This window comes from Oncorhynchus mykiss, chromosome 11, assembly GCF_057628025.1.
Source record: "Oncorhynchus mykiss isolate SJ-2025 chromosome 11, ASM5762802v1, whole genome shotgun sequence".
Lineage (NCBI taxonomy): Eukaryota > Metazoa > Chordata > Actinopteri > Salmoniformes > Salmonidae > Oncorhynchus > Oncorhynchus mykiss.
The window spans coordinates 56048342-56061098 of record NC_143032.1 but is presented as its reverse complement, the minus strand read 5'-3'; the positions used below and the strand labels follow the sequence as shown (position 1 = coordinate 56061098).

The 12757-nt window shown below is 41.4% G+C and overlaps 1 protein-coding gene and 1 long non-coding RNA gene across 3 annotated transcripts in view; one reads left to right on the top strand and one right to left on the bottom strand.

Annotated features, from left to right (window-relative positions):
• The window catches only part of LOC149979634 (uncharacterized), a 237291-nt gene that overhangs the window by 210701 nt on the left and 13833 nt on the right, over positions 1-12757 (top strand). The gene's annotated exons all lie outside the window — the stretch shown is intronic.
• Positions 455-1707, bottom strand: LOC110535960 (immediate early response gene 5-like protein). The gene has a single exon (XM_021621380.3). It carries the CDS (start codon positions 1508-1510, stop codon positions 524-526), a length of 987 nt encoding a protein of 328 aa, XP_021477055.3. The 5' UTR covers positions 1511-1707; the 3' UTR covers positions 455-523.

The window sequence follows — 12757 nt, the reverse complement described above, 5'->3', positions numbered from 1 at the left end:
CTGTTGCCCATATTCAATCATACTGTCTTGATACATACATTCATGCAGTTGAATACTTTTTAAATAACATGTATTATTTAGTTACCAAAATTATACTACCTTGTTTTGTGGAGGGACATCATTAAGTATGATGGCGTGCCACAGAAATGATGTAAGACATATTTAAACAAAATTAACTTGGTTTACAAAAGGCCGAATTAAAACAGCCTATATTGCCCTATAAAATGCACAATACACCTGGTAATTTTCTTATAATTTCACGGCAGTGATATCTATAAATTTCTTGTGCAAAATAGGTGTAATTATGTTCTATTATCGCATGGTGGAGCTCGTTCTGCGTCACACATTCGTGCCGATCACATGAAGGCAACATGCTGGTGCAGGATCAAGAAAGGGCCCTCTCCGCAAAAGTGAAATTGAGTTCAACAGCTTTTAAAATGAGAGGAGAAGAGTGTTAAGTGTGTAAAATACATATTTTATTTGAGACCAGCAATGGAGTGTAGAAAAAGTACATGTGTGTCGATCAAAAAGCTTCAATTGCTCTCGTCCATGCACCGCTGCACGCCAATGCTTGTTTGCAACAGTTTGTTTGTCCATTAACTAGGCCTACTTGTTCCAAGTCCGTTTGCCAGTTCAACAGCTCATTAAACCCCGAGTCTAACACTGACATGAGATTGGAGATGTTATTTGTGTCCAGCTGTTCGGAATTACAACAATAAACGTCCTCAGACCTAATCTGTTTGCATGACATGGGCAAAAAGTCAGACAGATAATCGGAATCAGAAACATAACTTGAGTCAATTTTTCGTTTCTTAGGTGAACCTTGCAAGCACTGACCATGTTGTTTAAAAGACAAGCAGTAGTCTGCGTGGAGATATCCATAATCGACAGTAGTCACTACATGTGTGTCCAAGTCCAATACAGTCTTTTGATTGTTGGGTGTGTTTGAAATAAGAATGTCCCGTTTGAATGTGTAAGGTTCGGAATAATAGTCCCAGTTGATTTCCGAGTCCAACAGGTTAGAGTCACAATGACGCACAGGAGCCATGGGACAGGCAATTACCGTCTGGGTGTACGCTTCGGGCACCATTGCTGGGTTAAAGTCACAATGACGCACAGGAGCCATGGGACAGGCAGGTACCGTTTGGGTGTGCGCTTCGGGCACCATTGCTGGGTAACCAGCCGACTGTGGTGCTGCGCAGTGGTAAGTGTCCAACGAATCCCCGCTGTAGTTGCAGCAAAACTCACCAGCTATATCGTCGCAGTTCCCGGTCAATTCAAATGTGTCCTGCTTTTCATCAGAGACTGTCCTCATCTCCCCGTTCTGCTGTATGCTGTACATTCCTGCGAACTCCACGCTCATGTAAAAGTCTCTAGCGTTCGCCAGGACGTAGGTAACTAGCAGGTTCTTGTGGAGCTTGATACCTCCTCTCTGCGTCCTGGAGTTATGGATTTTCTGCAAAGAAATGGAGATAATATTCTGTGCGTCAATGGCACATTCCTCCATCATTAAAAATGTCCAACTGTTTTTATCTGATACTAGTGAAAAAATAAACGAATCTGTGCGTAAAAATAGCAATAATCTGCCTAGAGTTTAATCAATTCGTGAAGAACATCTGAACATGCTTTCCCATACTTTCTGGAAATGGGCATGATGTCCCTCATTGCTGTGAGAGATTTAAAGCTATTTCGCATAGGTTACTCCCCATTGATGTTTCCACCAACAAAACCGCGGCGTCGTTAAAGAATGGCTTGCTTGCCACGCCTTGTAGTAGGTACTAACCAATGAGAGAGAGGCTGTTATTCTACTGTTCAAATATGTGTGCCAAAAGCGCACAGCCTACTAATGCATTAGTAGGCTACACTTTCATCTCCCCAACGGTAATTTATGGATACCCATGGTATTGCTGTTATTGCAATATATTACGTTTATCATCAAACATACCATTTAATCAAATTACATTTAATCAAATGACTATTTCAACTCATCCAACACACAACAGAGTTATGTTGAATGAGATGTGCAGAAATGAATTGAATAATGAATGACTGAATCTGCTGCACACACACAAACACACAAATACACACACACACACACACACACACAACACACACACACACAAACACACACACCGAGATGCACATCTGCTGATAGAAGACAGATGGATGACATCATATTGGTCACCTGAAATAAAATAACATTTTATTGGTCACATACAGGTGTTTAGCAGAGGTTATTGTGGGTGTAGCGAAACGCTTGTGTTTCTAGCTCCGACAGTGCAGTAATATCTAACAAGTAATGTCTAACAATTTCACAACATATACCCAATACACACAAATCTTTCATATTCTGCCAAATACTGTAGGTTACTGTAGAATTAACCACTTAGGTGAAAAAATAACAGAATTAAGGCTATGATGCCCTGATAAAACTGTAGGTCAAATTAGTAGTGTGTGATAGTAAGTCTGTCAGTGTATAGCAGTGCTTAAGTGTATATTTTCAGAATGTCCAGAATCAGGGAATCAAATGAGTGTGACTCCTTTTGACTGTCTTTGAACCTTGATACAAAGGATTTCCCCCACCCACAAGGTGATCATTTGGTTTGCTATAGCCTCAGTCTTTCAAATGCAACGCATCGGCAGAGATGGAGGCATGCAGTAACAACAATGCAGCCGACTACCATTACACTCAAGCCGGTGTTGTTTGAGTTTTTAACTGTAATAAAGGATGGGAACTACAATTCCAACGTATACTAGAGTAAAAAAGAAACCTGATTTCACCAATGTTTGATTTAAAAAACTCAAATTCATCCACATCCATTTTTTTTTCTTTGTTTCTTGACACTGCCATCACAAATGTCAAGTCAGGGCACATACATGACAGTCGCACACACACAGTTAACATCTCTGTCAAAGTGGGGCATAGTTACAGCACCAAGCACTATCAGGGTGCAGGTCAAATGTTTAACACCATGTCCACCCTCTTTGACAGACAGAGAGACAGCCAAGTCAAGGGCGCTAAATGCAGTGACCTGCAGCGATACACCTGTTTATGTGCCATCCGTGTCTAACTCTAAATTAAATTAAATTATTGTCATTTAAAGTAGACACTAAGCAGCAGTATAAAAATGTCCATATTATAACATGTTAATGTGTTGGATAAGAACCTATACTCACCCTGAGCACAATTGACAATAGCTCCCTTACTTGTTCAACACTGCTAGATGGACAGACCAAGGAGAAACAATGCAAGGAAGTAGACAAGTGGTACAGTAGTAGCCTCAATCGACTCAGAGAGAAATAATGGCCTTAACTAGTGATAGGTAAGAGGGAGATGGCTATTGAAGGCCTTAAGGTAAAGATATCAAGAGGAAAGAATCTACACAGAAAAGAATTGTGCCAACGACTTGATCTGCATACTGTTACAGAAAACAACCCTACGGATTCTCTGAATATCACAATCAATTCTGTTTCAGTTGTCCATAGAGTGGACCCATTCCCAAAACGGCAGCTAGTAACAGTACAGTGCTACGATCTGTTTTGACCTGTAGAGAAAATAAAGTGATTACTGTCTCAGAGAGTAGTAGCATGTGGTTTCGGTGACACCTTGTGCATCACAAGGGTTATTGATGTATAAGCATGATAAAATATATATATATATATATATATATATATATGTGAAAAGAGGATGGGAAGAGTATAGTTCTAAGACTAGATCTCTGATCAGGGTTAGCTCTTTGAATTTTATACATTTATTAAATGATCTCAGTCAACTACCTACTGTATATAAACTTCTAAAATGCAAACTAATCATTTCTAATCCCTGCAATGCAGACTGATTTCTGTGTAACAGGGAAGAGGGAAGGTGATGAAAGAAAAAAAGATTGAGGCTGTTGGCTTGTAAAGATGCATACAATTGCCTCCATCGAGCAAGTGTGCTACATTTACATATGCATATGCAAGGTTACTGTGAGGGTGGAACAATAAGGAGAGAGGGAGAGAGAGAGAGATGGATGGATGGCTGGCTGGCTGGCTGGCTGGCTGGCTGGCTGGCTGGCTGGCTGGCTGGCTGGCTGGCTGGCTGGCTGGCTGGCTGGCTGGCTGGCTGGCTGGCTGGCTGGCTGGATGGGGAAGAGCAGGATATGGTGTTGTATTAATATTTAACCACTCAGGGAAGCATCCTTCAGAAGACTCTTCTGAAGAAGAGCAGAAGAGACTAAACCTGCAACCTCCAAGGAAAAGTCAGATATATAATATTTAATGCAAATTGAATAGAAAGTTGTAAAGATTATATATATATTGACACAATTTCTCTGCCAATGCCACTCCCATTTCAGAACGACTGAAAGCTCTAACAAAGACAGCGAAGGTTGGTTTTGTAAACCTGTGGGTTCATTTTTGGAGCTATAGAACCCGTCTTTGAACCATAATACACACTGCAGTGTTTAATATTAACAACATCAGCCACTGTAGCTGTTTATTTGTACCATGAAAGTTATACTGCAAGGGGCACATTCATAGGTTCTGTACTCCTGAAAACAAAAACAAAACTTAAGGAACAGGTCAGATTTAGCTTTTATAACCACAATATGTAAATATATGAACAAATAGCAGAGCATTTACTACTGAAGGTCTTTGCTGTTAAATGTGGCAAACAGATGTATGAAATTCAATCCATTCACACATGAAAACATATGTTGAATTTAACACAAGTGCTATGAAAAAAAGAAATGAGTAAAAACATCTGAAAATGTAGCCGAAGTCATAAAGTCATAATGTTTCCATGTGTTGTGTATGTGCACGGCACACTGAGAGCAAAATAATGAAAAGAATTCAGGCTACATAAATCAACCTTGTGTTTCAGATCATATGACACTTACTCTCTATGTCCTTTATGTTATTTCCAACATATCCTGTTACTAATTTCCTCCCACAGTTTTACATTTCCTGTGTGAAGGATCACCTGTACAGAATGCACTGGTTCCCTGCCTCATGCTTAGACTGGAAAACAGGAAAGGGTTCAAGGCTGTCCAACATGTTGGCTACTATTCACACACACAGTCATGTGAATCCCAGCATGGCAGTACTCCCAATTCTCAGACCAGTAAATGGTGTTTTATCGAGCTTCTTTGCATGAACACTGCCAGAAATGTTAACTCCAATGTTGAATGAGGTACAGCCATATTTCTCAGATATTCCATACTGCCAGGACATGCTGTTTTGTCAGCATGTCCATTACCTACAATCAGTCACATTGGCTTAGCCCAATTAATTAGCAGTTATTACTATGGTTCCCTGTTCTAAGGGACTTCATCTCACGTGTTCTGATATGACACGATGATCAATAACATGGTGCCCTGTAGGGTGTCCCCTTGACCATGTGCGTCTCAGACAGTCAGTCACTTCACTGTACAACTGGGGCTTGCTCGATTGTGGAAGCATGCAGATTTATGCCTGAGTGATGCTAGCTAGCTCCTGCATATTTGACGAAAGCCTTGTTTGCATATACCCTCTCTTTCGCTACATCTTCCTCTCCCCCTTTCCCGCTCTTCCTCTCTCCATTTTTTGGAAGCGTCACTTTAATATGTATGCAAATGGTTTGTGCTCCATGCGTTGATTGTGTGGCCTCCTGTAGTCAGTCAGTCAGGCGGTAGGTGTGGGGAAAGGATTTTGTATTCATGAGACTGCATCAGTCTCTACCAGCTTAATGCGAGGGACTGTGACTGGCAGAGGCTCTGTAGTGCAGCCAGAGTGCACTCTTACTGCCTCTCTGTGGAAGTTATGCCAGTAACAAACGATAGAGGAAATCTTGTGTATGCCAATGCACTATTGCCACTGTACTATTCTTTCTACTTTGATACCGGCCTTTGTGAAACAGTTACTCACTGTATCAGCACATGACCCTATACCTGTAGATCAGGGGTCTTCAACCTTTTCTTCCCCAGGGACCCCCGCCGAGGCAAACTGGTGACCCAGGAACCCACATCATATTATGTGAAACAATTATATATATTTTTTCATATATTTTCTTATTATCAGGTGAACGATAATGGCAATGAGAAGTAATCAACATTTTAAAATGAATAGATTTAGTGATCGTTTTTCATTATTTTGAACTCCCCGCATTTTAACTGGAAGAGAAAGTTTAAACTAACAAAGCTTAATAGCTAGAAAAAGGTAACTCCAAAGACATTTTTGCTAAAATCAGCTGTTTAGCTGGTTAAGCAAAAGTGAGCCATATGTTGGCAAAAAATGAATGTCCAAGTCAAGAAACATTACCAGTAGCCGTGAACACTTGCCTTGACCTGTCCTTGGGATAGCTACAGATTGTAACACCAGATAATGTAATTTAACCCAAAACAATTGGTATCTATTATACTGGCTGTAACAGGTTTGCCAACACAAAATGTTGCCAGATATTTTTCAACTAACCTTGTATTCAGTGGTGCAAAGTACTTAAGGAAAAATACTTTCAAGTACTACTTAAGTCGTTTTTTGGGAGGTATCTGTAATTTACTATTTATATTTTGAACAACTTTTACTTTTACTTCATTATATTTCTAAAGAAAATAATGTACTTTTTACTCCATATATTTTCCCTGACACGTGAAAGTACTTGTTACATTTTGAATTCTTAGCAGGACAGGAAATTTATCAAGAGAACATCCATGGTCATCTCTACTGCCTCTGAGCTGGCAGACTCACTAAACACAAAGCATTTGTTTGTAAATTATGTCTGAGTGTTTGCCCCTGGCTATCCGTAAATAAATGTAAAAACATGAAAATGGTGCTGTCTGGTTTGCTTAATATATGGAATTTGAAATTATTTATACTTTTACTTTTGACACTAAGTATGTTTTAGCAATTACATTTACTTTTGATACTTAAGTATATTTAAAACAAAATATTTGAGACTTTTACTCAAGTAGAATTAGACTGGGTAACTTTCACTTTTACTTGAGTAATTTTATATTAAGGTATGTTTAGCTTGTTTAACTTAGTATGACAATGGTTACTTTTTCAACCATTGCTGGTATTGGCGATACTATCTTCGTCCTCGATTCATGGAAACAATAGTCTCATAAAATGTATCTGTCCAGTTGCCCTCCATTTGAATTTAGAAAATTCTCTGTTATTAAAATAAATAATGGTTTTGCTCCATGAAGAACTCCAACAATGTGTAAGCCGCCATCTTATCTACTTCAAGTCTTCTCTCAATGATCGAGACAGGTGTCTGTCATGACATGCAGCACGAATATGAAGCGAGGGCCAGCCAACAAGAGCATACAGTTCGCAGTGCTGGGTAGTATATGGGGCTTTAGTGAAAAAACGGATGGCACTGTGATAGACTACATCCAATTTGCTGAGTAGAGTGCTGGAGGCTATTTTGTAAATGACATCGCCGAAGTCAAGGATCGGTGGGATAGTCAGTTTTACGAGGGTATGTTTGGCAGCAGGAGTGAGGGATGCTTTGTTGCGAAATAGGAATCCGATTCTAGATTTAATTTTGGATTGGAGAAGCTTAATGTGAGCCTGGAAGGAGAGTTTACAGTCTAACCAGACACCTAGGTATTTTTAGTTGTCCACATATTCTAAGTCAGAAGCGTCCAGAGTAGTGATGCTAGACGGGCGGGCGGGTGCGGGCAGCGATCGGTTGAGGGGCATGTTTTTAGTTTTACTTGCATTTAAGAGCAGTTGGAGGCCACGGAAGGAGTGTTGTATCGCATTGAAACTTGTCTGGAGGTTTTTAACACAGTGTCCAAAGAAGGGACAGAAGTATGCAGAATTGTCAGAAGTATACAGAATGGTATCGTCTATGTGGAGGTGGATCAGAGATTCGCCAGAAGCAAGAGCGACATCATTGATATATACAGAGAAAACTAGTCGGCCTGAGAATTGAACCCTGTGGCACCCCCATAGAGACTGCCAGAGGTACGGACAACAGGCCCTCCGATTTGAACTCTATGTGAGAAGTAGTTGGTGAACCAGGCGAGACAGTCATTTGAGAAACAAAGGCTGTTGAGTCTATTGATAAAAATGTGGTGATTGACAGAGTCGAAAGCCTTGGCAAGGTCAAGGAAGACGCCTTTAGGGTTATACCTGGTAGGTTGCTTGATAATTTGTGTGAGATTGGCATCTAGCTTAGATTGTATGATAGCCGGGGTGTTAAAACATCTTAAGGTATAGGGGGCAGCATTTTCACTTTTGGATAAATAGCGTGCCCAATTTCAACTTCCTGCTATTATTAGTAGATTTGGATAGAAAACACTCTGAAGTTTCTAAAACTGTTTGAATCATGTATGTGAGTATAACAGAATTTATGTAGCAGGCAAAACCCAGAGGACTAACCGTTCAGATTATTATTTTTTGTTAGTCTCTGTCTGTTCACTGAGTTCTCATTGGCAAATTATATTTCTTAGGAACCTGTTTTCAGTTCCTACCGCTTCCAGTGGATGTCACCAGTTTTTGGAATTTGGTTGAGGTTATTAATTTGTGCAATGAGGAAGTAGGCCATCTAGGAACTGGGTAACACTGTTGAGTGTGCGCAAGACGTGAAAAGTAGCATGGTTTGTTGTCTTCCTGTATTGAACACAGATAGACCTGTCTACAATTTGATTGATTATTAACGTTTAAAAATACCTAAAGTTGTATTACAAAAGTAGATTGAAATATTTTGGCAAAGTTTATAGGTAACTTTTGAAATATTTTGTAGTGACGTTGCAGTTTTTGGAAGCTGTTTTTTCTGGATCAAATGCGTCAAATAAATGGACATTTGGATATATATGGACGAAATTAATCGAACAAAAGGAACAATTGTGATGTTTATGGGACATATTGGAGTGCCAACAAAAGAAGCTCGTCAAAGGTAATGCATGTTTTATATTTTATTTCTACGTTTTGTGTAGCGCCTGCAGGGTTGAAATATGCTACCCTCTTTGTTTACTATTGTGCTATCATCAGATAATAGCTTCTTATGCTTTCGCCAAAAAGCCTTTTAAAAATCTGACATGTTGGCTGGATTCACAACGAGTGTAGCTTTAATTGAGTATCTTTCATGTGTGATTTAATGAAAGTTAGATTTTTATATAATTTTTTTGAATTTGCTGCGGTTTTAAGTATATCCCACTTTAGATAAATGGGGGGCAATTAATTCACATATGGTGTCCAGGGCACAGCTGGGGCAGAAGGTGGTTTATAACAAGCGGCAACAGTGAGAGACTTATTTCTAGAAAGGTGGATTTTTAAAAGTAGAAGCTCGAACTGTTTGGGCACAGACCTGGATAGTAAGACAGAACTCTGTAGGCTATCTCTGCAGTAGATAGAAACTCCTCCCCCTTTGGCAGTTCTATGTTGGTAGAAAATGTTGTAGTTGGGGATGGAAATGTCAAAATGTTTGGCCTTCCTAAGCCAGGATTCAGACACGGCTAGGACATCATGGTTGGTGGAGTGTGCTAAAGCAGTGAATAAAACAAACTTAGGGAGGAGGCTTCTGATGTTAACATGCATGAAAGAAAGGCTTTTACGGTTACAGAAGTAAAAAAAATGATAGTGCCTGGGGAATAGGAGTGGAACTGGGGGCTGCAGGGCCTGGGTTAACCTCTACATCACCAGAGGAATAGAGGAGGAGTAGGATAAGGGTACAGCTAAAGACTATTAGAACTGGTTGTCTAGTGCGTTGGGGACAAAGAATAAAAGTAGCAGATTTCTGGGCGTGGTAGAATACATTTAGGGCAGTGGTATGGTAGGATGTGAGACAATGGTACAGACAATGGTATGGTAGGATGTGAGTACAGTGGAGGTAAACCTAGGCGTTGAGTGATGATGAGAGAGGTTTCGTAAGCCAGGTGAGGTCTCCGCATGTGTGTGTGGTGAAATAAAAGAGCCATCTAAGGCATTTTGAGAGGGACTGAGGGCTTTACAGTGAAATAAAACAATAAAATCTAGCTAAGACAGCAGTAGACAAGGCATTAGAGAGAGGCATAAAGCAAACACAGGTGTTGATCAGGAGAGCTAAGACAACAATGGGTAGATGGCGATGATTGGGCAGAGCGGGTCAGTTAAGTACATGCAGGACCTGAGCTTGAGGCTGGGGCCGACAGGTAAACAAAATGAGGTACAGTGTTATTGAAACAGTCCAGGGGGCATCAGCTGGGTGATCATAAGGTCAAAAGAGCAGCAGTCAGGGTGCTGTTTGGTAGTCACTACTACGCTAGGTGAGAAGGGGACACAGTGTTCAGAAAAGCTAGCGGGACAGGGCTAGTAGATGGTTCTTTGGCGACATCGTAACAGAATAGCTTGTTGAGACCACATCGTCAGTTCAGTCGTGATGGATCGGCGGGGCTCCGTGTCGACAAAAAGGGTCCAGGCCAATTGGCAAAGGAGGTGTTGTTGCCCTAGAATTAGCTTGTATATGGGCCTAGCTCAAGGCTAGCTGGTGCTTGTTTTGGAACAGAGGTGTTAGCTAACAGTAGCCACTTGTTTGCAGCTATCTAGCTGTGATGATCCGGTGTAATGATCCAGAGTGGCATGAATCTGGTGATTGGTAGAGAGAAGGAGTCCCAAATGCTCTGGGTTGATATCGCGCTGAGCAGATAGACAGGAGTTGTTCGAGGTAAGGCTGGCTGGTGACCGAGAAAAAGGTGAAGACCGCTATCCGTGGCTAACAAAGACTAGTAGCTAGTTAGCTGGCTAGCTCCTGATGGAAGTTCCAGTTATAAGGAATAAAAATGTTAGATCCGTACCACATTGGGTGAGACGGGTTGAACTGTAACTCATTTAGCATTTTTATTTTTTGTTCAGGATATACATGTATTATGTAATCATATAATGTGTGCATGATTAATAGCATAGATATAATTTCTAAGCAAACATCTGGAGGCAGGGCTTACTCCAAAAGAGCTCCATTTTTATGGAATGGTCTACCGACAAATGTGAGATACGCAGACTCGCTCTCAACCTTTAAGTCTGTGTTGAAGACTCATCTCTTAAGTAGGTCCTATGATTGAGTGTGGTCTGACCCAGGAGTGTGAAGGTGAACAGAAAGGCACTGGAGCAATGAACCGCCCTTGCTGTCTCTGCGTGGCCAATTCCCCTCTCTCCACTGGGATTCTCTGCCTCGAACCATATTACAGGGGCTGAGTCACTGGCTTACTGGTGCTCTTCCATGCCGTCCCTAGGAGGGGTGCGTCACTTGAGTGGGTTGAGTCACTGACGTGATCTTCCTGTCTTGGTCGGCGCCCCCTTTGGGTTGTGCCGTGGCTGAGATCTTTGTGGGCTATTCTCGGCCTTGTCTCAGGATGGTAAGTTGGTGGTTGAAGATATCCCTCTAGTGGTGTGGGGGCTGTGCTTTGGCAAAGTGGGTGGGATTATATCCTGCCTGTTTGGCCCTGTCCGAGGGTATTGTCGGATGGGGCCACAGTGTCTCCCGACCCCTCCTGTCTCAGCCTCCAGTATTTATGCTGCAGTAGTTTGTGTCGGGGGGCTAGGGTCAGTCTGTTATATCTGGAGTTTTTCTCCTTTCTTATCCGGTGTCCTGTGTGAATTTAAGTATTCTCTCTGTAGATCTCTTTCTTTCTTTCTCTCTCTCGGAGGACTTGTTGCACCCTCGACAACCACTGTGATTATTATTATTTGACCCTGCTGGTCATCTATGAACATTTGAACATCTTGGCCATGTTCTGTTATAATCTCCACCCGGCACAGCCAGAAGAGGACTGGCCACCCCTCATAGCCTGGTTACCACTCTAAGTTTCTTCCTAGGTTCTGGCCTTTCTAGGGAGTTTTTCCTAGCCACCGTGCTTCTACACCTGCATTGCTTGCTGTTTGGGGTTTTAGGCTGGGTTTCTGTACAGCACTTTGAGATATCTGTCACGTTCTGACCTTTATTCCTTTGCTTTGTCTTTATTTAGTATGGTCAGGGCGTGAGTTGGGGTGGGCAGTCTATGTTTGTTTTTCTATATTTTTCTGTGTTTGGCCTGATATGGTTCTCAATCAGAGGCAGCTGTCTATCGTTGTCCCTGATTGAGAACCATATTTAGGTAGCCTGTTTTCCTTTGTGTTTTGTGGGTGGTTATTTTCAGTCTTTGTGTGTCTGCACCAGATAGAACTGTTTCGGTTGTCACTTTGTTGTTTTGTATTTTTGAAGTGTTCAGTTTCTTATTAAAAAGATGAACACTAACCACGCTGCGCTTTGGTCCTCTCCTTCTTCCCAAGACAACCGTTACAATATCAGCTGATGTAAGAAGGGCTTTATAAATACATTTGATTTGATAGCATGCAAAGCTTGCAGGTCTATGGAAATCTTCACAATTTCTGTAATAACTTGTCAGAAACTCAAACAGCATTAATCACTTGCACCATGTACTGTACTTTTAATAAAATCTCAACTGCAATTCAGGTGTGTGCTTAGTCACCTTTTGTACTTCCTGTTTACCCACGACTGCATGTCCACGCACTACTCCAAAACCATCATCAAGTTTGCTGACAACGGTGGTAGGCCTGATCACCGATAGTGATGAGACAGCCTACAGGGAGGATGTCAGAGACTTAGCTGTGTGGTGTGGTGCCATGACAACAACCTCTCCCTCAAAGTCAGTAAGACCAAGAAGCTGATCGTGGACTCAGGAGAAAGAGGGGAGAGCTCGCCCCCATCCACATCAACAGGGCTATAGTGGAGCAGGCCGAGAGCTTCAAGTTGCATGGAGTCCACATCACTAAGAACTTAACATGGTCCACATACACCCGCAGTCATAAAGAA

Coding starts and splice junctions, on each gene's coding strand:
- LOC110535960 (XM_021621380.3), bottom strand. CDS start 1,510: ATGATGGAGGAATGTGCCATTGACGCACAGAATATTATCTCCATTTCT.